Source organism: Triplophysa rosa, linkage group LG1, assembly GCF_024868665.1.
Source record: "Triplophysa rosa linkage group LG1, Trosa_1v2, whole genome shotgun sequence".
NCBI lineage: Eukaryota > Metazoa > Chordata > Actinopteri > Cypriniformes > Nemacheilidae > Triplophysa > Triplophysa rosa.
The window spans coordinates 34,862,586-34,888,905 of NC_079890.1; the positions used below are offsets into that span (position 1 = coordinate 34,862,586).

Sequence of the window (26,320 nt, forward strand, 5' to 3'; positions counted from 1 at the left end):
TGATCATTTCTCCAACCCAAAGACAATAATACACAGCATAAGTCTAAAATATCCCATGTTGACAAGGTATTTCTCATCCATCACGAATTACATTCAGTCCAGCTCTCACACCTTGAGGACATGGTACTGTGATTAAGTTCAACATGTCAAAGTCATCGGGGGAAAGTCAGCAGTCCTCCCCAACTGCACAAGTTCAGATATGCGGTCGAACAGCATCTGAAGGGGAGAACATGTATAGATACACTTCAAAAACAACCGATACCTTGTACAGATTACAAAGGGATTTTGATGGAGATCATGATCCAAGCATTTGATACAGTATGGTCAAATAATTACATCCGAACTTGCTTAAACACCCCCGACTGCCCTCCTGCACAGAAAAAAATCGGATTTTAAATTAATATTAATTGAAGAATCAACAGTATATTTCCAAATGTACAAAGGTTTGTGCATGTATCGCAAGGTGAACAGTGGAATTTTAAGAATTTGAACTTTGCTTGCATTACCTCAGGAAGTTCACATAAAGAGTAGAAATGACAATATTTACATGGTTTGTTTAACATGCAGCTGAAAAAAAATCATTGTTTGGTGTTGGGAATTTGCTGAGGTGGCAACCCCACAACACCCACAGCGCTTTTTCTCTCTTCAAGATGCAAACATCATTGCCCGACAAAGTAGTTTACAAAGCAGCAGATTCAAAAAGTTGCTCTGTATTTTAAAAGATGTCTCGAAACTTTTTTTTACCATTTGCCATTGTTGTTACCTCAAAAACATAGGCCACCGTTTTAGGTACCCCTCCCACATTCAGCTGGAGACTTTCAGTGACAAAACCATGTGGCACAATTCACCATACAGCATTATTGATCGTAAAGAGAAATGAGAATATTGGTTCTATGTTGAAGTAGAGTCAAAACCACTTTGGGCATATCAGTAGAAGTGACTTATGGGAAAACTCAGAATACTTTAAAGTGTGTTATGATGTTATTTAAGCTTTCCTGTATGAAAAGGCCACCATATTAGAAGACATTACAAAGCTCTTTTGAAAGACTGACAGTTGTGTAAATCACATCTGCAATCCACCATCCATCTGCGCACAGCAAACATCATCTTCCATTCGAGATTCAATTATAGCCCCTAACTAAACGTCACAGGTCTTCAAATGGGACTTTTATTTGATTTGATCCTTTTGATGCGTTTTACAGTTATATACAATATACAGGCAGCACACAGTACATTTTCTTTCCAACAAACAATCAAACAGGTAAGTTGATAAATTAGACTATGTTCTGAGGGAGATCTTCAAACCATACACTGTGCAGAAGTTTCGGAGAATGGCATCTTAAAACGGGATGAAAAGAAACAGGTGACGCATCTTAAAAGCCTTCAGTATGTACAGAAAAAGCTAAGGAAGCATCATCATTGCAACATGACGACAAACAAAGCTAATAGAAGGAAATCAGTTTTCTCCATATACATAACATTGCTAAAAAATATTTCCCACGTCCAAAGAAAATCTCTTGATTTGGTCACCAGACTTCAGTGTGGCATAAGCGAATGATTTTACACAAAGTGTTAAAATGAAGAGCAGCGAGAGAGCGATGGTGTGAGCGCACGGAAGCTAAGGTTTTCCACTGAGGTGACCCGAGAACGCGTGTCAATGATTCCATGAAACGGTCATAGAGAGGGAAAAAAGAATGTGAGGTATATTCGGGTTAATGTTACTAACTGCCTTTGGAAGCTTCAAGAAGAGCCTGGGACCCACACGTACACAAAAACGAACACGCATCAACAGCACGCACTTTTAAGACGCCCTTAAGTGAAACGACAGCAACACAAAAAAAGGTCCTCTACTCATCAGAATTCACCTTCTTCCTGTATAACTCTTCGTCTCGCAGACATCTGAGGGTTTTCTCGAAACCGACTGACAAAAGGCACATTGCTTTAAATCAGGCAATAATTCTGTACTTCAAATCACTGCAGAAAAAAAACGAAGTCAAACAAAAGAAATCAATTCAGTGCATAAAACGACATTCACGAAGGCCTTATTTTCATAGTCTTTACAGCATCTAGGCTGTAACCTCATACCTGGTTTCTATTATTGCTAATTTAGTGAGAAATTCATTTGAATTTGAAATTACATTGTTCGACTAAAATTTTCAACAGGTCGCCATCCTTAAGGTTTAGTGTATGCTATTTTTAATCTATATATTGTTATATCTCCGTATTTAACAAAAAAATACAATACACCATTCTGTGGGTAGAGGCTAACAAAATAATGCCAAATTGTGTTTTGGGGGGGGGGGTGTCCAGCTTAGATGATCCAGAACTATAGATTTTTATACAGCTGAAAAGTGATCTAAACTGAACAAACGGTAACAAGCAACATCCTCTCTCAAGATTTCTCAGTGACTTCATACAGTTCACCTCAAATGGAGGTGCTTCAAAAGAACATCGTCAATGACATTTACAAGCAGTCCTGCTTAAAAACAATAATTCCAAAAAGGAAGCCAAGAGCTGTAATAACTTGCCTAATCGTGATGATTCATGTGATGAAGGTCAAGCACTTTCGGACAGATCTGGCAGGAAATGAACCGAATAATATATGAAATATGGTATAGCCACAACATGCCTTGTATCTGGAGCATTCATCTGATATACTTTATTACAGGACATTAGATCAGTAAAGAGACAACCTCTTAGGAAAATTAAGAAATGCCATGTACAATGACAATTTAAGGCGCCGTCACATCCCATTTCACTCTTCATTCTGAAATGCTTAAGGTGCAAATGTTCAGACTTTGCCATTCATTCAGAGTTCAATCTTTTTTTTTTCTCTTAAAATACACCAAACCCATTAACAAGATTAAAAACATGAAAAAAATCAAACCAAAGACAAATCAAACAACTGCTCATACCAAAAACGCTTCTTTCTATAGTGGCCACGAGTGACGGTTTCCACGTACGGACCCTCTGGTGGCAGGGTGAGGTGACTGATCTGTGGAAGTGCACTATATTAAAAGTATGTGTGAGAGTGCACGATGCTTAAGTGCAAGTGTGAATATGGACATGTTGCACTAACCCCAAAGCAGAGAAAAAAACAGATGGGCAAAATAAGTGTAAAGATATGTTTTCAAAGATTTGTGATTTTGCTTCATCATTGTCGCTGTAATCATCATCATCATAGTCTTCATACCAACAGCTCTCGACTGTGTCAGGAAGGTTCCACTGCTTCCCATGCAACCCCAGGGCAGCAATCTGTGGTGATGTCACGGGGATCATTTGGGAATGGGGAGGGGCCATCTTTCCCATAGTTCCCTTGCTGGGGGTCTTTAAGATTGAAAGGGGAAGCAAATCACTGCCAGGACTGAGGGGGGAAATTGTTGACCTCTGCCAGGTCTTGAACAGGAGAGCCTTTGTGGGTGTATGTCAGCTTGACCCGCATTCGCAACTGTTGCTGAAATAAAAGGAGGAAGTCAAGCATGTGCAAAATTCACATATGCAATCCTATTAAACGGAAACGGTCACCAAAACCACTGAGATGTGACCTTTTTTCTCTTAATATTTATAAATAGCTCAAATTGATCATCTGTAGGAATTACTTCCAAGCAGTCAACAACGTCAGAGCAAAAGCAAACATAATCAGCTTTCATTCAATTTCTCTTAAAAGCTGTTTTTCAAAAATATAGTCTGCTTGAGGTCTTTTAACTGAAGCTCTACTAAAAAAGAAGAGGAGCATGGCTTGTGCCCATAGTCATGTCTTACCTTCTGTGGGTTGAGAATCCTGATGACCTGTGTGACGCTTCCCTGGTTGAGTGCTGGAACTACATTACTGCTGGGGGACAGAAGCTGCAGCTGGAATGTCTGAAACATACAAAAATATTCGTATATTAGTTGGGTTTTAGTTGAATGAACGTGTGAAAGCATTACACGGTGTCCTTCCTAGAGATTACGCGAATCTAGCAAAACATTATCAAAATGATTAGTTTTGTCCTAACCAGCTGTGCCGACAATATGCGTTAAGTGACAGAGGTTTCTATATCAGAACCTTTTTTTTAAATGACATCACATCTGGTTAGGACACAAAGTTTAGCAGATTGAGCCAAATATCTGCCAAGAAAACTTTACAGATGCTGGATGGATCTAGAATGTGAATAAATAACAATCTTCCTGTATATTTGTTCATATATGTATGTGTTCAGCCATTTTACAATAAAAAACAAACATCAATGAAAAATAATAGTATAATAAAACATCGTTTTTTATTAACAGTAGTTTAAAACCTTGCGTTCTCTCCAACCGGTAACCGATGAAACTGAACGTACCTTTGGTACTGCAGCTTGGAACACGAAGTCCGTCATGTCAGCCTCAGTGGAGTTCGAGGCATGGATGGTGATAACTGCAATATTGGGATTGGGGTTTGACCTTTCAAACGTGAACTCGATTTTCAGGCCATTTTTGTTGTATGCCGTCATTGGTGGAATGCCTGCGAAGGAGAAACAAATATATTCATGGAACTGTCCCATTTTACGAAGCTCCTGGGGCAGCAACCGTTAGGATGAAACATATGAGCTCACCCGCTGCAATGTCATTAAAGAGGGATTGCGAGGTAAGACCATCCAAAAGGAAAGGGGGCTGGGACACGGGCAAAGAGGGAGCAGGGGTGGGGGTTGGAGCACCTACAGAATGAGAGGAAAATGAGGTAATGTTTAGTTCACCCAAATATGAGAAGACCGTCCATTAAGGACGTCCATCACCGTCATGTCATCACAAAGCCACGACTTTCTCTTTCCCAGCCAATACAAAATAAAAATGTTTACACTTTTTTTATCCATATAATAAAAGTGAATGGGGGAACATTATAAAAGAAGATCATGCATAGCTTTATTGCTACATGTACAGACAGATTTGAAGTCATTCCCTGACAACCTCCTTGTATGCTGCAGCACACATATGTCATATGTATTATGTTTTTGAGTTTGAAACAAAATGAAGGCGAGTAAAAATGACAGAAAACCATGTTTGGGGGTCTTGTGACAAAACTACACAAAGTCTGTCAGTGTTCGACAGGGTGCGAATTTAGTACAACGCTACAGAGGTTTAGGAAAGAGTGCAGGCTGACCTGTCAGAGAGAGATCTCCCAGCAAGTCCAGCAATTCCCCTCCAGCTGACGCAGGCTTTGTGTTAACATTCGTCTGGATAACAGGTACCACATCATTACCTCCGAGCAAGTCTAATAAATCATTGGCCTGCGATACAGTAAACATACACAGAGCATTAGCATAAACGTTGAACGGCAGCTAAATATCCTCCTTATCTGCTCAACCATAAACTAGACAATGTTTTATAACCGTTTGATTCTTCCAGCAGTCTCACCTGATTGGCTGGCTGAATGATGCTGGGCAGATGTTTCGTGTCTGGTATAGACGGTTCCGTTTCCCCATTGGTCTGCACAATCTCTGCTGGGCCGTTAGCGGCGGTTTTCTCCATGATAGGCATTCGCTCTAGTAATGCAGGTCTTCGTGCGGGGAAAAAGTCAGTGAGAGGCCATAAAGGTAAAGGCTAAACTAGGCGTAGAGTTATGGCCCGAGAACTTACCTCATGTGGTCATATTTTTTGAAAAGTGCATTGTATTCCACAGCTCTCTGCTGCAGCTCCACGTCTATGCTGCTACCGTATATCGACACCACTTTTTTGATTCGACTGTAGGTTACGACGAAAGAAAATGGAAAGATTACGAGCATGCCAGAACAAATTTCTTTCTGAAAACTTGCAGAAAGTCAGAGCAGACATGCTTACTTCACACTGCTGAAACGGGTGGACAGCTTCATGATAGCAGTCAGAGAAAAACCTCTCGTGACAGGGGTGGACAAATTCGAGACGAGAAGACCTTCTAAAACATCAAGGACCTCATCTTCTGTAACCTGCGAGGAGAAGAAATGAGCACGATGCATTTATTCCGCCTTTATAATATGCGTGCGTGTTTTTGTGTGTTTATGAAGGGCCTGCAGGAGCACTTACCTGAATAGGCTCCTCTTCTTCACACTGGCCTGAGACCAACAGGTCTCCATATTCTCCTATGCACCAGGATGCCACCTGTACTAGAGGTTGCTTTAAGAAAAACAGTTCAATTAAATTAGTTCAACCAAAAATGAAAATCAAGCACAAAATATTTTCACGTTTTTCAACACTATAAACGTCATTGTGCATAAGGTAAGGCTGGCCAACATAAATATGACATCGCTGTCATATGACATCATCGAGACTATAAACGTCATTGTGCATAAGGTAAGGCTGGCCAACAAAAACATGACATTGCTGTCATATGACATCATCAAGACTATAAACGTCATTGCGCATAAGGTAAGGCTGGCCAACAAAAATATGACATCGCTGCAGCATTGAGATGACTCTAACCTGTGAGATGTCATCCAGCAGGGCTTTGTAGAGTCTCTGTACAGTGTAGGCATGCATCTCTACACTGTTGGTAATGAGTTGAATGAGGTTGGGCACAGAGTCGTCCCGGACATAACTCCCCGCCTATAAAAACAGATTTTTAAAATGTCTTTCAGAAGGGCATCTTACATGACCAAATGATGCACATAACCTAGACACACATTATGACTAAGATTTAAAAAAGCAGTTTTCAGAGATAACAGGATATATATATGTCGCACATGCTACGAAAAAAATCGGTCTGTGTCAAGAATAAATTTAAAGGGGAATGGCCGCTTTAATAGTGTAGCACGCGTGCGATACAGTTTGGCAGGTGCATTAGACAGAGCAGCTTGTTTGTGTGAAGTGCGTTTGTCGTTGTGCTTGTTCGTGTGTGAGGTTAACTAATGGCGCACCACTATTTGTTTTAGTTTTTACAATTAAAACTTGTTTTCCGGCTGCATAGAGTCCATTGATCTAAAGCCCTATGATCTGCGCGATGTGAGAAAACATGGAAGGAATCACGAAAGCGGAATTCTACTAACGTTATTTAAATACGTCCTCTGCTTGTTCTGCATGTCTATGAGTGAATGAATTGCACATTTTAACATGTTACAAGCGTGACACTCGTGGATTTGTCTGTATCTCACTATACAAGGACATGAACTTCATCCACAGAGTTGTTCTAAGTTTATTTTACAAACATTTTACTGTTTGAGTGAAGCGACTGTCAAGCACACTGAAGCTCAAGCGTCTTTGCAACCTCCTGCCAAAAAAAGTCAGCTTAATGTGAACGAGATGATAAAATAATTAACTTTAAGTAAATTTATAAACTGTAGTAAACACTATAGTATACTTTAATATTTACTATAGTAAGGGTCAAATATTCGATAGTACACAAAAATGTTACTGCAGTTTAATGTAGTGAATACTATAGTATACTATAGAATTTTTATGGACAAATGTATTTACTACTGTATAGTAAAGCATTGAAAATACAGAATTGAGAAAAATTAAAAAGGAAAAAACGAATATAACATTAATGTCCTTTTTCAGTTACCTGTCTATGTGATGACCAGCACTTGTGTATTTTTAAAGATGATAACAGACATATACTTGTGCTACAACTGTTTGGCCTGTGCTACAAAACTTTAAACCTCTGCAGCATCGGTGCAATGTGCAAAAATAGTTAACGTGAAATGACACTTTCATAAGTTAACATTTTGTTATAACATTAAAATACGGTAGAACGCCACTTCTATATACCACTGCTGTGTGCCGCAATGTACACCATCTGCTAAATTGAACTGTTATCTCATTTTTCCATTTCTCTCTGCTTTAAATCTGCCCAACCGGAAACTGCCTAGGGTTCTTCCTGTGAAACGCGGAAGTTACGCATGCATGCATAGCGCCCACTGTGACAGTGAAAAAGTTCAAGAAAAAAGGGAAGTTAAAGCTGAATGTTGTGAGATGATAAGATATTTACCGTTGTCAGAACCCTCATAATGGTGTCAATATGCCATCTTTTGGAAGGGGCGTACCTGCAACAGACAAGATAAGTCTGTTAAATCCACATGGCAAGATCACTCAGATCCTCAGTGTACAACTTAAACTAGATAGAAAGCATTAGATCAAGAAAATCCTCTTTATGGTGCTATCAGATAAGAGGTATCAACAACCCAGGTTCTGTCGATGGATCACTCATTTTATCATCACACAGCATGTATTCACTTTACAGAAATTCTATCATAAAAAAGAAATTCTACAGTAGTCAACAAAAAAAAGTGCAATATATTCCAAGTCTTCGGGCTTTATTGTAGTCTTAATACATTTCAGGCTTTACTCAACTCAACTTTTATTTATCTAGTGCTTTTTACCATTTTCAATGTTACAAAGCAGCTGTACATGAAAACATGTTAACTAAGCAATACATTAAATTGCAATTGTATATGCAATTGTATTCACACACAGTTCATTTATTTTTATATTAGTGAACTACTCTTGACAAAAACCTTTCACATTTTAAAAAGGCAAAATAAAACGACAACATAACTCAGGCTTCAGGAAATTGTTGTCCTTCCTCTCCCAAGATTTTCTCAAAAAGCTAATCTAAATAAACACAGCGCCTTACTTCTCAGCAGCAAGGAAGATCCCTGACGCACAGTCGGCTTTGAAATCAGGGTCACAGGAGTCCAGGAAATACAGAAGCTCTTTCATCATGCCCCGGATGTTGTTGCCGTTGACCAGGGCAAAGCTCAGCTCCATTGCACGCCTGTGAAAGGACATCAAGGATTGCGGTAGTTTAGGAAACAGTATTTATCCCCTTATGCGCACATTTATAAGATAAGATAAGATAAAAAATCCATGATGCTGGGTAATAATCACCTTTTAATGGACACATCAAGGTCTTTCAAGCAGTCTACGATAGTGCTTCGATGCCTCTGCACAGCATTGTGGTCTGTCTGAACCGTCTTCAGTAGAGATGTCAACGCCACATATCTGAGGAGATAAGAGTATTAATGTCAAGACACCGTTATTTTCACAATCAATCTATTATGCTATTTCAGTCAAAGGTAAAGCTGTCGTCAGAGACAACGAGATCATCATTTGTCACTCAGTTGATGGATCACTCAAGGTCTTCATCACTGAACAGCAATAAACTGCCTTCTCACAGGTCACTAAAACCAAGCATACTTTGGTCAACAGTGTCACAGAGAAACAACATACCTGATGTTTTTGTCATTGTTGAGAAGAAAGCGTCCCAGAATATTAATGGCTAAAACCTAGATAATAACAACAACACATTTTACTATGTTTGAATCCATTCAAACAAGATTTTTACTTGTTTTACTGACAAGTCAAACAGCACCGTCATTCTGAGCAGTACTCACCCTTAGTCCACTCTCTGATTTGATATCCATAATAGTAAGAACAGTTTCATAGAGGATAGCGTTGCCTACGTTTTTACTCGTCTCTGTGTTTGTTGCAACCTATTAAATAAACAATTAGGACAAAATTAACTCGATAGGTAAAATGTGAAGGCATAATGCAAATCTGTTGCTAAAGTGGATCCAATTGCTTACCTGTGCAAGAATATCATTCATAGCTTCACTAGAATCGTCATCACCCTTTCCCAGAATTCTCAGTAGCCTCAATATCCGCACCTTAAAAATGTCAAGAGATACGGTGTTGAGCTCATCAGATTGCTTTTGGGTATCAATAATCTCATACGGAAAACAAACGAATTGACTCTTTAGGACCACTCTAAAAATCAATTGTTTGCATCTGACCAAACAAATGAAATGAATTAAACTATAAAAACTCAACACTGGTTGCAGTGTTAAATATAGCACAACTGAGTCTTTACCTGCAGGAAAGGGTCACTGATGCCAGACACATCATGCTCAGGGGAGTAGCCTGACATGATCAGGTTCTTTAGGATTCGTACCAGCTGTGGAACCAGCTAGAAAAATACCAGAGGGGGAAAACAGACTGTCAGCAGGGTCACCGCAGGGTTATTCAGAGTTTTTGCACAGAGAGAAGGTTAAGCACCTTTCAAAACACTGAGGCACCCTGAGTTGATCGTCTTCCAATAGATTTTCTGAATAGATTCATACTGATTCAGACAGCGAAACTTGCACTTATAGTAAGCCTAAATTACATACTTTACCAGTTTTTAGCCACTTATTAACCATTCTCAATTCATCTTATAGCCCCCACTACAATGTACATATTGGAAAAACACAACCCAATAGTGACCACATGAAAGTGAACTATTAAAAATAATAAGTACACGCAGGACAAGTGAAAATGTATGTGAGGTCTACAAAATCCTGTATCCGGTAAAAAAAAAAACAATTCAATGACAATTTCAAAATAAATAGTACGTCAAAACCAAAAATTGGACTACATCTACAGAGACCACGGTGATGAGACTTTTGTCTTTATGAGCATGCACCAGCTATGAAACCAGAATGTCCTCTTACCTTCTCATTCTAACACAATGCAGGAATTGTAACAAAGACAAATGACAGAAAAAATATGAAGTAGATGTTAGGGGGAGTTGGAAAAAGAGTCAACTTTCAGAAAAGAGCTTAACATAACGCTACAGTTATGAGCATGAGAGGTGGGCGTGCTGGCACGGTAGATCAGGCTGGGGGTGGAAGGAGTAGAAGCAGATATACAGAGTGGAGAAACCTTTACTCATCTCCCAGTGAGATAAACACACCTGCAGCTAAACGCAGGACAAGGATCCAGATTTCAGTAAGTACTAGATTCTCATTTCAGCAGTATTAAAAGCTATCAGTACACAGATAAGAGAGTTTTTGACTCCGTGTGTTTGATGTGGTGCACAAACAGTTTCATGTGACTTTTGAAACTCGAGGCATGAATGGTTGCTGCGTACCTTCCTGAAGTGAGTGAGCATGTCTAGACTTCGCTCACACATTTCAGTGAGCAGAACGACGGACGTATGGAGAACGCCTGCAGAAAACACAAGAGAAAAACACACTTCATGTAACTCGCTGAGCAAGCCAATACAAAGGTGTTATGCTACGCAAATGAACAACAATTGATACATGCTGTTGACGCTCAACGCAAAATACTTAAATATACAGTGCATAATTTCTACGAGTGACAAACAGAGAAATATGGAAAAGGTTAAAGGGCGGAGCTCTCACCATGATTTTTCTCGCTCAGCAGGTTCTTTGTTGCCGGCAGAAACATCTCCATCAGCTCTGGGACCTTGCGGATGACGTGGACAGCACACAGCGCTGCCTGATGGGGAAAGAGCTTGTGTCAAAAAAAAAACTTCCAACTGGACACCGAGCTCAGCTGTGAAGCAGCGTGAAATACCTTTTTCCTTAGATACGAGTTTGACGTTTTGAGGAGCTTCTCTACTTCTCCGGCCAAGTCACGGCACATTTCGGAAGAGCCCATGCAGCCCAGGGTGCACAAAGCCAGTCCCTGGACATACTGCGTGCTGTGGTTCAGATCACTGCAATAAACCCAGACAGTGTATTAAATAACAGAGGGAGTACAAAAACAGCAATATTTAAACCAATAGTTCTCATCTGGTGGGTCTCAAACAAAAAAATGGCAAGTGGGAGTGAAGCTTTCTGTCTTTTTGAAAGGCTGGAGGAATTCTGCTGTTGTCAAATGCTGCACATTTAGGGCGTACTCACATTTACCACGGTTGCTCTCAACTGTGCCCGAGCGCGATTGAGCCCCACTGCCCTGCGTTTACATTGTACTTAACCATCCGCTTTCATCATTACGATGCGACTGCTTCGAAGTAAACAAACAAAGCGCTCCCTCTCAGCACAACGGAATCATCCCGTTAAATTGAACACTCAGACAAAAAATAGGGTACTATAGTACTTGCTATTGAAAATTGCAGTGCCCTTGTAGTAAATTGATAAACACTTTATACTATAGTAAAGTTCAAAAACACTATAGTATCTAAGAATTTTACTGCAGTTTACTATAGTAAAAACTATAGTATACTACAGTCATTTATGTGGACAAATATACCACTATTGTATAGTAAAAAAAAGAAAAACAGAACTTAGAAAAATGAAAACAAATTTAGGTAATCTAAAAATGATATGGCCCTAATTTATCCATCTGTATGTAACATTAATGTCTTTTGTCAGTTACCTGCCTATTCATGATGAACTGCACTTGCACATTTTTTTTAATGATGACAACAGACGATTTATACTTGTGCTCCTACTGTTTGGCCTGTGCTACCAAACTTTAAACCTCTGTAGCACCAGTGCTATGTGCAAGAAAAGTTAACTTACAGCCTTAACACTAATAATAATTACTGCTTGCATTTGTTTTACAGCAGTCACGGAGAGTAGGCCTATAACCAAATTCAGGCGGCCAAAGCGGACACTAGTTAAAATGCTTAGAAGCAAACTTGTCCAATCTAAATCCAAAACAATTATATTGATTACATTATATTATAATTCAAATGAAATATATATTTTTTTATCTTTGGACAAGTAATTTCTGTACTCAGACAAGTGAATGACAAATTAACTTGTCCGAAGGACAACCACATGACAATTCTTAATGTCAAGCCCTGTCGCGGATCGCCGCTTTAAATCTAGGTCCTGAAGCAAAACCAGTTATGAACCACCAACTTAAGATACTGATAATAACAGGAGGCATTATTTGAATAGGTCTGAAATAAGCTTGTATTCAAGGGACAATAGACGGAACACAAAAATTTCCCACTATCAACAGAAAACTGTCATATTAAACCATAGACCACCAGACAGACAATTCTTAGATAAAATCCTCTGCTCACTTACTTCTTAATGCAGTTTGTCATTAATAGATGGACGTCCTGCCTTTCGTCCAGCAGCAGCATGGCTCCAAGGTATCCTATCCGCTTGTCTGTGAACTTCTGTGATGCAATCAATTTCAGGCACTCCAGCTGAAAAATGACATTTCGCTCGTCAAACACAACAAAAGTCCGTCTCGAGTCGAGCCCTTCTGGCAGCCCATTAACAAACTCCACCCTGGAGCTCAGTTTTCTATATAAAGTTTGATAACTCACCTGTCCAAAATGTGCTGGGTATCCCAACATGTGCATATAAAGCAGCTTGGCCACATTCCTACAGCGGTATGTGTTGTCCTCTTCTCTAAAGGATGACCTAATGGCAGCACACTCTTTCTGGATCATCTCACGCTCCTCTGCCTGGGTTCGAGCCGTCCGGATTGTCCGGATCAGCTCCCGCAGTCTGATCGGAGCTGGCATCCTCTGAAATAAATGCGCAATGTCAGCCAACGTAGTGTCACAGGAGTAGGGCTGTGCCGATAAACGATATCATATCGAATCGCAATAGAATGTATTTCAAAAACGATGATAAGCTATTGGCATTTTGACTCGATATGGATTAATCTTACAGTCTAACAGAACGCAGAAATAAACGCAACAACAGTCAGTCAGCGTGCAGCTTTTATCATGCGCGTCAATGTACAAAGTCCATTTCATACTGCACTTGCCAAAGAAAACTCAACACGAGGAGGAAAACATTACTGGAAGCGGAAACAAAGGTGAAACTAACCTCGAGTTGTCATGACGCGGTTTATCAAGTGTCTTATTTTTTTCGCAATCGCCGGTTAAACAAAACAAACTTGAGGCGCAATTGCAAGCGAGTTACTTCGAAACTCAAGCACAAACGTTTTTATATCCATCGTTAACATATCTGCTAACATGAGCTGGTGCTTATGAAACAAACCAGCGCTGCCATGTACAGATTAGAGATGTAATGAAGTGAGTTTGTGTGCACATTAAAATATTAAACCTTGTATGTAAGATGCTTGCATGATTAAAGAAATGTACTACAGTTCATGTGAGATGTCTTTAAGGTTCACTGAATGCATTGAATGAATCCCACTACTCGAGCAAGACATTATTGCAGCGGTATGTATGTGCGCAGGGTGCTGAGCCAATAGCGTTCGAATGTACCAGTAGCGGAGTCCTTTCATTGGTTGAATGTAGTGAATGAACACTCCCTTTACTTAACGAGTCAATGGAGTCAAAATGAGACTGAATGAACTGGTACATGTTGTTTATGGCCTAATATCCTCTGTGTTGCAACAGTGCATTAATTTAATTGAATTTTAACTGGTTAAAGGTTAACTTTTGTTAATAAACTGTATTTAAAATAGATTCTTTTAAATACAGTTTTTTTATTAAATATATATCGAAATAAATATCGTTATCGATCAATATAGAAAAAAACTATCGAGTTTACTTTTTTGCCATATCGCCCAGCCCTACACAGGAGTGCTAATAAATGTGCTACAAAGATAAATGAAGATTTATTTTAGGCAGACACTAGCAAAAGCACATAAGAGATTAAATAAAACAAGACACAAAATCATGTTTTAATGCTGCACTTCACAAAGACAAGAGACGAAAATCATTAAGCACTATAAAACGTTTTTTTTTTTTTAGAAAAACAGGCTTACAAATAATAGCAGTCACAGAAATGTAAAAATACATTACTCTTTATAATTCTCCAGCTGCAACTATCTATGTGCATAATTTGAGAACAGCTTTAATGGATAGGCTACAAACCTAAATGAACCATTGCTGTTAATGAGCGCAAAGTAGACAAATCACTCCTGTACTGCAAAATGAATTTCAAGCACAACAGAAAACACCCCAGAGTCAAGGCTCCAGACTGCGCCTAAAACGGTCGCATGTGCGACAAAAAATATTAATTTGTGAGTGATATTTTTTAAATTTACTCGTTTTTAAAGTGTTTCCAACGGAAGCGCCACACTTTTTAAAAAACGCCAGGCTAGCGAGACAGAGAGCTGTGCAGGTCTCAGGGAAGGTGCACTTCCCGACCTCAAGAGGTGCTCTAGCGGCACACGCGACCGACTTCCATGTCGGACCGATGCCCGGTTCGAGGTCCCATAGTAGCAGGAACTGTGCGAGACAGGTTACACAAGCAGTTTCTCTCACGCTCAGTGCCAGCGCTCTGCTCTCCGTTTGCGTTTATTCCACACTAGTGTTGTCACGATACTGGAATTTCTAACTTCGATACAATACCTAAATAAATATCGATATTCGATACCATTTTCGATACCACGGGGTAAAAACTTCCATAACAATAAGGCCCTAAATTTTTTACATTTTATTTAAAGTTAAATTGAACAAGATTAGACAATGAGGTAGTGTTGTCAAAAATATCGATATTTCGATAAGTATCGATACTGAAGAATCTGAAACGGTTCCAATACCCATGTCCCATGTATCGATATCAGCTGCGCGTTCCCGCTCTCTTTCTCTTTTCCGACAGTGAGTTAACACACACTGCACGTGAACGCATAACAACAGAGCCCCGCCTCCTCTCACATGCTTGACTCGTTTGTGGCAGTTAAATCGTGTTTATGTTAGAAAAGATGGCCAGTCTCAGTAACACATCTGGCGTGGTGCACGCTCGTTACGCTTCCCGTGTTTACCATAGCGATCCATGTATGTGCGCTGATCAATAATTTCATCCACTCGTTTCATTCGCCCTGGTTATATGTTGTTTATGTTAGTACAGAGTCTCCGCAACAGTTCTCATGTTTAATGCACGCGTTTCTGTCTTTATGTGCGCTCATCAATGATTTCATCCACTCGTCTCGTTCGCTCCGGTTAAATTGATGTTTGAAATAATGCTGGTGCGAGTAAAGTCTCCGCAACAGTTCTCGCGTGTGATACACGTTTGCACTTCCGTGTTTACCATAGCGCTCTATGTGTGTGCGCTGTTCAATGATTTCATCCACTCGTCTCATTCGCTCCGGTTAAAAGTTGTTAATGTTAGAAAGATGTCCAGTGCGGAGTCTCTGCAACAGTTCTTGCGTTTAAGTTTGCGTTTCTGTCTATATGTGCGCTGATCAATGATTACAGTATGGGCCTATGTGAATAAAAGCCAATTTAGCCAAATAAAAATGTAGGCTATTAACTAACATTAACGAACAATGAATGAGCAATACATTTGTTCAAGTATTTATTAATCTCTTTTAAATGTTAGTTAAAAAATACAACTATTCATGTAAGCTCCCCTGTTGAAAAATCCAGTATATGCTGGGTAAGGTATGTTTTGATCGATGCTGGTTTGATCTTAAACCAGCTAAGAACCATCTTAAATCAGCATATGACCATCTTAAACCAGCACATGGACAGTTTAAACCAGCACAAACCAGCATAGGCTGTTTTTTCAACAGGGTCTGGTCCATTAATACTGACAAATACAACTTTGATTTTAAATGGTAAATGTATTTGTAAAATTAACATTAGATTAACAATTAATAAATAATGTAAAAATATATACCTCATTGTCTAGTCTTGTTCAATTTAACTTCAAATAAAAATTAAAAAGCCCTATAATGCTATTGCTTATTAGGGCCTTATTGCTATGGCAGTTTATTCCCCGTGGTATCGAAAATGGTATCGAATATCGATATTTTTTTTGGTATTGAATCGAAGTTAGAAATTCCAGTATCGTGACAACACTACAATGAGGTATATTTTTACATTATTTATTAATTGTTAATCTGATGTTCATTTTACTAATACATTTATTATTTAAAATCAAAGTTGTATTTGTCAGTATTAATGGACCAGAGCTTACATAAATAGTTGTATTTTTTAACTAACATTTAAAAGAGATTAAAAAAAACTTGAACAAATGTATTGCTCATTCTTTGTTCGTTAATGTTAGTTAATAGCCTACATTTATATGATTACAATTTTTTAATTTGGCTTTTATTCACATTTAATCATTGATCAGCGCACATATAGACAAACGCAAACTTTAAACGCATGAACTGTTGCAGAGACTCCGCACTGGCCATCTTTCTAACATTAACAACGTTTAAACTGAGCAAATGAGACAAGTGGATGAAATCAATGAACAGCGCACATACATAAAGCGCTATGGTAAACACTGGAGTGAACTGCTTCACCAAGCGCCAGATGTGTTACTGAGACTGGCCATCTTTTCTAACATTAACACTTTTTAACTGCCTCAAACGAGTCAAGTCTGTGAGAGGAGGCGGAGCTCTGTTGACACAGCGTTCACGTGCAGTGTGTGTCAACTCACTGTCGGAAAAAAGAGAGTGAGCGGGAACGCGCAGCTGGTATCGATACTTGGGACATGCGTATTGGAACCGTTTCAGATTTTTCAGTATCGATACCATACTTATCGAAATATTGATATTTTTGACAACACTATTCCACACTCTGCGTGTACCAATGCTCGATGAGGCAGCACCGGATCTCCGCATAAAACTGTAGAATTCCGTAGATTCACTCAGCTCACGATGCGATGCGAGTCACGATTCTGATCTCACGATGCGATTTATTCACGATTTACTCACGATTTATTTTTACAAAATGAGTTGAAACAGTTGAAACTTCCCTTGCATTATTTCTTAAATGCTTCACGTTTCTTTGTATAATAAAATAATGTTTTATTTCAAATAACAAAACTAAACTGCAAGTTTATAACAAATTAATAATAGAAAAAGTCTCTTTAATATAAACAAACTAATACTGTCTGAGCTTTTCTTGGATTTTTTTGCATAATAAGAAATATCAGCATGTCCACGTTTAGATTTGCAGTGAAAATAGCGGCCCCTGCTGTTCAAAAAATGCATTGCGATTCAGTTCACACCTCAACCGATTTGAATCGTCACACATTACAACCGATTTTCAACCGGCTCACGGTGAATCGTTACATCCCTAGTGCTTGTTATTGACAAGTAGACACACACAATGTGAGCGTGTTAGTAGTATGTGCTGTTTGCTGTGAAGGATTATAATGAGCCTGAGAAGTTCAGGGAATGTATTTGTTATAAGACACCGCTGTATCATTTCAAATCCGTTCACAGCAAGAATGAACGACAGGCGAAGTTATCTTTACGTTGTGTTGTGAACATGCGGAAAAGTGTCATTATTACAAACTAAAATCAACATAATAACGTTACAAGCCCTTTCGTAATCATAAAATAAAATATATAGCCTACTTCTTCTTACAGTATAATATAGAAATATGGTCTTGACATGCACATTTTCTGTTGGTTCAAATGAATTCAGAGGAATTTGGTCAGGTGTATTCAGAGTTTAATCAGTCTAAGCAATAATCAATAACACTTCTCTGACTCTTTTAAATAAGCAGAAGAGCCCAATCTGCTGTCATCTGCCTTTAAATGCATAGACAGGCAGCATTTGAAGACTATTTGAAAACATTTACACATATTTATATTTGTGTACAAATGTAAACCCGTTTTAAACTATTCTGTGGAATTCTGCCGATTTTTCCCAAATTTTAGGGTGGAATTAACAAAAATGTCCTGTATGTTCCATTTCTGTATGACCCTGCTTATGAGGGAAAACAACTTGGAAGAAAAACTTTATGAGAAAAACCTATGAGAGGGAAGATTTACACACAACAGGATAAAGTATTTTTTACTAAAAAATGTAAGTTCATGTTATATGGCTCTTAAAAAAATTATTTGGCGCCTGCTTTTTTCCCCTATGGGAGCCAATGACTCCTTAACTGCAGAGTGCTCCCTTGATCCATCTTCTTGCAGAGCTCTAAAAAATCCCCAAGGATGCTAAGCGTCTCATAACCCGCTTGCATATGTAACAATCTTTTCCATGGAGACAACCAGTATGAAAAAATTTAGACATCCAAATATACATAATCAGCGCCATCAGCCAATGTGATTCATGCAGGTGGATTCACCTATGAAATTCCATTCCTTCAACAGAAGAGAGCACTAAGGTTTCAATCCACTGGAGGCTGATTAAAAATTAAAGGCGAGCACACAAAGTGGTAAGATTACACGGATGCCTATTTACGCTCAGCGGCATGGGCTTATGTCTACAACATTCGACAAGAACCCAACACTAATACAGACATCCATTTGGATCAATACTATGGGAAAATGTGCTACTACAACAATACAGTGCACTCTTTTTGGTTTTAAAGAATATTTATATAGTCATGTAATTTGTTAAGCAACATCCTTTGTTGTCAAAGCTGCTTGACATCTGTCCACAAAAATTAACCAATAAACTACTATATTAGAAATCCAACAGAATACAGTATCCAGATAGCTTGCATATAGGGAGTGCACAGAGAAGAGAAAGGAAATGGAAGTCAGACTCAGACTAGGGTTGCGCGGTAAACTGGTTCTGGAAATTTACCGGTACATGTTAGATTTCAAACGGTTCAATACCAGAATTTAGCTTGTTTCGGTACTTGAAAACGCTGCTGTTCCAAAGGTCACCGCTATGCGGCAGTATGCCACACAACTGACACAGAACTGGCAACATAGAAGAACAAGATGAATCTCTCCACAAGGACTTTTGCAACAATTTAAACTGAGACACTGATTGATTATTACCAATTCGGCTCTTTCTACTTTTCCAGAGAGATCTTTAGATTGTTTTACAGTGTAACATATATTCTACATGCTGCGATGCACCTGTACATCCCCATTCAACGGTATACATATCATATATAACTTTATCTCTGTTCCAGACATCTCAGTTAGCCTACTAATCATCATGAAGTTCTCTTTCTCGTCTTGTATATGTTCTTATACTGTCAAATACACACACTGTTATGTCAAAAACACAAAAGGTTCACATAAGCACAATCCGCTGTGTTTTAAATGTATATCCGCAAGAATTTGCCTTAAAGTGACAGTAACCTGTCACTTATTAAAGAGAAAATGAAACTTTTGTAGCTTTATTTAAAATCATTGCATATTTATTTTATACAGTGAAGACTGTGCAGTGTTTTATTTTTATTGATCATTCAGTTTTCATCTTGAATGCTACTGTTAAATAGACCTACTTGAAACATTTAATTGTTGTTCAAAATTGTATTGTTCATATTTGTGGGATTATGATGATAAGTCTATATAACCAAAGCATTTTTCAGTAATACAGTGTAAAAGTGTAAAAATAAATTGTGCAATATAAAATATAACAATAATATATAAAATATGTATTAAAGCAGTTACAGCAGTTTCGTGCAGTCTTCTTAATATTTTTTCCAATAATTTATTTTGGGTAGAGGTCGATCGATTGATCGATTTTTTAATGAATCTGCATCGGCCGATTGTGCCACAAATTAGGCCGATTAACAGGCAGGTGCATCTGTGAGCAGCTAAGTGTTGTTGTGGAACACGAGACGCTGCTTCTTGCGGCAAACAGATTACCACCGGCATAACACTATGATGTCCCCGTCTGCCTGCTAACTTTTTAACTACCTGATAACTTTACAAGAAAAAGGTCAGACTTAAATTCTATTTATCCTTCGTTCTTAATCTAGCCTTGTATATTTCATTGAATAAATATGATGCTACTTGAGAATGCTACTTGAGACTTTTTGGAACTCTATTGTTAGCTAGCCTTCAACCACATAGTTTAGGCTAACGTTACATGTATGCACGGGTACCAAAACCTGGTGATGAGCCCAGCGGCTAAATTATTACAGTTGTCCACATTGTATAGCTAGATAAACTCTGACGTTATCAATAATGTTTGTGTAACGGAGAATTTCTCTCCCTCTGAGGCTGCGTGTGAGACGGAGCAACTCGCACTCTGCTCTGCAGCCATGCCTTGATAAAAGACGAAACTTCTGGCTGAAACGCACACGTTAACTTTCCTGCTTAAATGTGTCTGTGGGTCGGACTCTGTTTGTACTTGGTATTAAGATGCGTTTTGGTCGATCTTTCTATCAAATGGACGAAATAAGTGCACACAATTTACAAATGAACACATCCGGGGCAGATAAACATACAGAGAGAAGCGTTTTTTTTCTGCTCTGACAGCTGCGAGACACGCTGAACACTGTAAGTGTGTGTTAGAAATCTGAAATGAAGAGAAAACATCCTGCTTGCTTGGTACGTTTTTCGTCATTAAACCAAGCTTTTAAGTCTTCAGCCAAAGTTTAAATGCTGACTTGTCGTTTCCTCTCGTTTACGCATTATATCCATATGTGGTCTTTAGTGGCTGTTTAAAAGCATTCGACAGAGTGAGAGAGCGTCTACTTTCCTGTCAGGCTTTCTACTGTCCTATAAAATAGAAAAAGGATAAAAGCTAAATATAACTAAAAATGCAGTTATGAGCAGAACGCTGTGTAATATGAGAGATTTTTTTATTTTTGTTTTCACTTAGATTATGACCATTTGACTAATAGCAGTGTCTGTCAACAAACAAACAAAAAGCATGCAGTTTGAGATGGTGCTTAAAAGTTTTGAGCAATGTATTATTACTATGAATTAGACTGCAATCTTGTACCCTGCAATAAACAATTACTCAATCTTTCGCAAACAAGTGCACTGATTTGAAGAGACATGTCTTCAATAAATGTACAATTTAAGCAATATTCTGTATCACTTATTACTTAATTAGATTTTATGAGATGAACTTGGAAAAAATAAAATCGGCCTTATACATCGGCCGGCCTGATTTCTAAAAATCAGCATCGGCCAGAGAGAAACCCATATTGGTCTACCTCTAATTTTGGGGCTGGTTATTGATCACCTGTGGTACCGATATTACCGGTATTAGATTCTGGTACCGTACCCAAGCCAAAATTTTGGTATCGAGCCAACTAGGGATGTAACGATTCACTCAGCTCATGATGTGATGCGATTCACAAATCTGATCTCACGATGCGATTTATTCACGATTTACTCACGATTTATTTTTACAAAATGAGTTGAAACAAATTAGAAATGAACAACTTCCCTTGCATTATTTCTTAAATATTTTTTTTTTTTATTATTTCAAATAACAAAACTAAACTGCAATTTTAAAACAAATTAATAATAGAAAAAGTATCTTTAATATAAACAAACTAATACTGTCTGTGCTATTTTTTTGCATTTAAGAAATATCAGCATGTCCACGTTTAGGTTTGCAGTGAACATGGTGGCCCCTGCTGTTCAAAAAATGTATTGCGATTCAGTTCAGACTTCAACCGATTTGAATCGTCACACATTATAATCGATTTTCAACCAGCTCACGGTGAATCGTTACATCCCTAGACCCAACCCTAAGGTCGCTTTCACACTTGAAGTTTAGTTCAGAACGGGGCGCGGTTCGCATGAAAAATCGCTAATGTGAAAGCTATCAAGTGAACCCGGGTGCGCACCTGGCTACCGAACCCGAGACTAACTGAAGGAGGGGGTCGGTCTTAGTTCGGTGGCTCTCGAACTGTGGCGGGGTTCACATGAATATGAAAGCAACACGGACCCGGTTGCGCACTTTATGAAGAAGTACAGTGACCTGCGCATGCGTTTAAGCCAGGGCTCTAGACTAACTTTTTGCACTGGTTGCACTGGTGCGCCTAACTTTTTTTCTTAGGTGCACCAGCACAAAAGTTAGGTGCACCAAAATTTTCGACCGCATCGCATTTAACACCGCAGTTTTACCAGTTCACTTTTATTAAATCGCTGTCCATATAGGCAAAATTGACTTGTAAATGATTAACTAACAATCTGGTCAACATAAAGTTCTTTATTTGAAGCACAATTCTACAAGAAAGGTAACTTACTGAAAAAGTGTTGGTGCTTAAAGTGCTTCACTGAACTGAAATTTAAACTTAAAACATCTCAAGATAAATGGACCAGGGCTTGACATAACCTGGGAGGTTGATGGCTCCGTGTCAGAGCATTGCTTATGATTTTCGGACGGATCAGGCCTTAACTTAACATTATTCACGAAAAAGTTGTCAATCGTTCTTTTCATCTTCTCTCATCATCCACTCTGTTTAACTGACGGGCCTATAGGCTCCTCACCTCTCTGTCTGACTGCAGCAGACGCATTTTCAAATGTACACACCAGAGGTTGCGCTAGACTTTTTTATTGTCCGTCATTTTGACTGACAGGCTCGTAAAAAATCCGTCATAATCTATTATTACCCGTCACTATGGTGCAAGGTGGCTTTACGTGGTAATTAGTATGTTCGTGATGTCATCACACTGTACTTGCGTCTCGGAACTTGTTGTATTTTAATACAACTGAATGCCCAATAAAGCCGTTGTTGTTTATATTCATCTACTGTATATATTTAATGTTTTATGTTTATGTTCATATGTGATTCGATCTGGGAAAACCCAACACATGGTGCAAATTTATATATTACAGTTTTTAATACCATATTCAAGCCCTTTCCAAATCAGTTGTTATTTTGCTCATACCTTGTGTATGTAACAAAAGTTATGGCTGAGGTCGGCTGAAGCGCTAGGATTTTCAGGAACGGAATTTGGAGGAAAACGGGTTTAAAGTTAAGTGATGAAAATAAAAGCACAACAGTCCAGTATCACAAGTAAAAGTCACTTTAGAGTAGTAAAAGACTTACTCTAATAACAATTTAATACAAAAACACTTCCCAGTGTTTAAGTCTATAAAAATACTCTACAAAACTGTTTGAATAAAACGAAAGTAAGGAAAATGGTGCAGGGCACACTTACGAGAGCTCTGCCATTATCACTACACAAGGAAACTAGCAAACATTACGGATAACAACTAATAAGCAGTGAAGCAAGTTTTACGTTGTTTATCATGTGCATAGTGTCTGGACTTCTGATCATCCCTTGTATGTTTTGCGATCGGATAACTCCCGGTGCTGCAGACGGGGAGCTCTGTCATCTCACGAAAACATTGTATGAAAAAACTTTGCATGTCGTAGTTTACACAGGACTGGCGGGAAATGTGCATTGCTACTCCTTCATTCTTCATGTTATGTGGTTTACTTTGATAGGTGAACTGTCTTTCCCGCGTCCCAGCGCGACATCCAACGGGCTTTCCCAGATCGCATCACATATGTCTAGTCGGTAACAATGACAGGTGAAAACACGCACGTCCCTTCGCGAGCATATCACGCTCTAATGAAGGGAAACGGGGAGTTACAAATTGCCCTCATTGTAATCCGTCAAAATGACGGACGGATGGCCTTCAGATTTTTCCGTCACTGGTAAAAAAAATCTGTCAATGACAGAGAATTTTCGTTTAACGCGACCTCTGGTACACACACGTACAGGAAAATCTGGACCACAGCCAATCAGAGGGGGGCCCGGAGTCGCAGAGACTTTTTTTCTCCCCAAATTGGTCGCACTCTAGAGCCCTGGTTTAAGCCGATTACAATATATTTTCCATCAATAAAACACATGTAAGAGATAATAATGTTGATGATTTACCTTGGATTCGAGCGAGAGTGCAGGCGGTATCGTATTTCAGCATTGCGAGTGGAATCAGAGTGGCAGGTCAATGGTAATCCACTGTTTCCTCAAAATAGTCTGTTTGCAAGCAGCAGAAAGCCGTCTGCATGCAACGCGCATACAGTAAACCGCCCATAATAGCACCAAATTAACACAATATATTGATCCGTGTTCTGTTTTCTGTCATGCGCAGTGCACATTTTTGATGACGTAAGACGAACGCAAACGCACCAGGGTTCGACAAAATCAACCAAACCAACGCTGTTTTCCCGGGGAGCGCCGGGAACAATCGCACTCAAGTTCAGACCGCAGCAAACGAGCCCAATATGAAAACACCCTAACTCACACCAGCCATACAAACAGCACCTATCTTCAGCTCATAAATGCTGAGATTGAGTTGGATATTAGCAGTGAAGGGATGGTTGATAAAGAGAGAAGGCTCATTTATCAAATACCTTTCTGGTATTTTCTGGAATGTCCAATAGGACTCACAGGGAGAAGACAGCTTTGTGAAAGACAGAGCATTTATAGGAATAGTCATTCAACTGTCAATTTTGCCCACCTCCAAGGAGAGCACCAGAAAGATAATCCATCTGACTTGAGCAAGTGTTATGAAACACTGCGAGAACGGACTAAAATGTATGTTCGAGTCAGAAGTCTTTAATTAACCTGTATGCACAAAAAAGAAATAACTCAAATCACAAAACCTCTAAATACTAATATCTAAACTAGTAATTAATCAGACCTAGTGGTACTCGAGTTCTACTGTATTGAAGTGGCTGGCCCTACATTATGGAATAAGCTCCCGCTCTATATTAGATAGGCATCTTCTTTGTATGAATTCAAGTCCAATCTTAAAACTTCTCTCTTGCTTTCAACCTTTAACGATTGTCCTTTTTTTATTCTTGGCTTTTGGTTTGTTTGTTTTATTTTCTATTGTGTTTCAAATATTATTTGTGTTAATTATTTCTGAGTATTATTTGCACATGTACAGGACTTTAGTCGGCCTGGGGCCGTTTGTAAATGTACTCTATAAATAAATGAACTTGAACTCGCCGATTCAATATTCCAGTACCGGTACTTTCAAGACTGTATATAAACTTTTTTTGCACGTAGCACTGGTGCTACTGTGGTTTAAAGTTTTATAGCACAGGCCAAACAGTTTACTTATACAGCACAACTTATAAAAGGTCTGTTATATCAGAAAAAATGTACACAAAAATATTTGTGTAGTTTATCACATAAATAGGCAGGTAACGGACAAAGGATATTAATGTTAGATATAGGGTAACTTAGGGTCAATATCATTTAGTTTTTCCCAAGTTCCTTTATTCCGTTTTAATTTTTCTGAGTTCTGTGTTTTCCATTCTTTTACTATACAATAATTATATATTTGTCCACATACTGTAGTATACTATTATATTATTTACAATGGTAAACTGCAGTAAAATTCCTCCTTTTGCAGATACAATGGTGTTTTTGATATATTATTTTATTAGGGGTGTAACGGTTCAAATTACTCACGGTTCGGTCTGTGTCACGGTTTTAGGGTCACGGTTTCGGTTCGATTTGTGCTATGTTCAGGGAAAAGGGACTACTGACAAATAAAAATAAGAACAAATAATCAAGCTACAAGTAACAGCACCAATAAAACAACAGAGCAAAGCAGAAAATTTAATAAGATACTGTATACAGGTGCTGGTCATATAATTAGAATATCATCAAAAAGTTCATTTATTTCACTAATTCCATTCAAAAAGTGAAACTTGTATATTATATTCATTCATTACACACAGACTGATATATTTCAAATGTTTATTTCTTTTAATTTGATGATTATAACTGACAACTAATGAAAATCCCAAATTCAGTATCTCAGAAAATTAGAATATTACTTAAGACCAATACAAAGAAAGGATTTTTAGAAATCTTGGCCAACTGAAAAGTATGAACATGAAAAGTATGAGCATGTACAGCACTCAATACTTAGTTGGGGCTCCTTTTGCCTGAATTACTGCAGCAATGCGGCGTGGCATGGAGTCGATCAGTCTGTGGCACTGCTCAGGTGTTATGAGAGGCCAGGTTGCTCTGATAGTGGCCTTCAGCTCTTCTGCATTGTTGGGTC

The 26,320-nt window shown here is 38.6% G+C and overlaps 1 protein-coding gene across 2 annotated transcripts in view; it reads right to left on the reverse strand.

The window, feature by feature from the left end:
• Window positions 1-1,594: 1,594 nt before the first annotated feature.
• Window positions 1,595-26,320, reverse strand: part of ap1g1 (adaptor related protein complex 1 subunit gamma 1) — a 40,690-nt gene continuing 15,964 nt past the window's right edge. For both annotated transcript variants that reach the window (XM_057336339.1, XM_057336330.1), the window contains exons 2-23: window positions 13,001-13,204; window positions 12,753-12,877; window positions 11,287-11,428; window positions 11,112-11,208; window positions 10,838-10,914; window positions 9,800-9,895; window positions 9,516-9,596; window positions 9,324-9,422; window positions 9,160-9,215; window positions 8,818-8,931; window positions 8,564-8,704; window positions 7,919-7,973; window positions 6,415-6,537; window positions 6,019-6,108; window positions 5,797-5,921; window positions 5,596-5,700; window positions 5,374-5,515; window positions 5,120-5,246; window positions 4,575-4,676; window positions 4,323-4,483; window positions 3,763-3,861; window positions 1,595-3,454 (exon numbers count right to left, since the gene is read on the reverse strand). In XM_057336339.1, the coding sequence (XP_057192322.1) occupies window positions 3,353-3,454; window positions 3,763-3,861; window positions 4,323-4,483; window positions 4,575-4,676; window positions 5,120-5,246; window positions 5,374-5,515; window positions 5,596-5,700; window positions 5,797-5,921; window positions 6,019-6,108; window positions 6,415-6,537; window positions 7,919-7,973; window positions 8,564-8,704; window positions 8,818-8,931; window positions 9,160-9,215; window positions 9,324-9,422; window positions 9,516-9,596; window positions 9,800-9,895; window positions 10,838-10,914; window positions 11,112-11,208; window positions 11,287-11,428; window positions 12,753-12,877; window positions 13,001-13,201 (2,460 nt within the window). In that variant the 5' untranslated portion in view covers window positions 13,202-13,204 and the 3' untranslated portion in view covers window positions 1,595-3,352. The remainder of the gene's footprint in view (window positions 3,455-3,762; window positions 3,862-4,322; window positions 4,484-4,574; window positions 4,677-5,119; window positions 5,247-5,373; window positions 5,516-5,595; window positions 5,701-5,796; window positions 5,922-6,018; window positions 6,109-6,414; window positions 6,538-7,918; window positions 7,974-8,563; window positions 8,705-8,817; window positions 8,932-9,159; window positions 9,216-9,323; window positions 9,423-9,515; window positions 9,597-9,799; window positions 9,896-10,837; window positions 10,915-11,111; window positions 11,209-11,286; window positions 11,429-12,752; window positions 12,878-13,000; window positions 13,205-26,320) is intronic.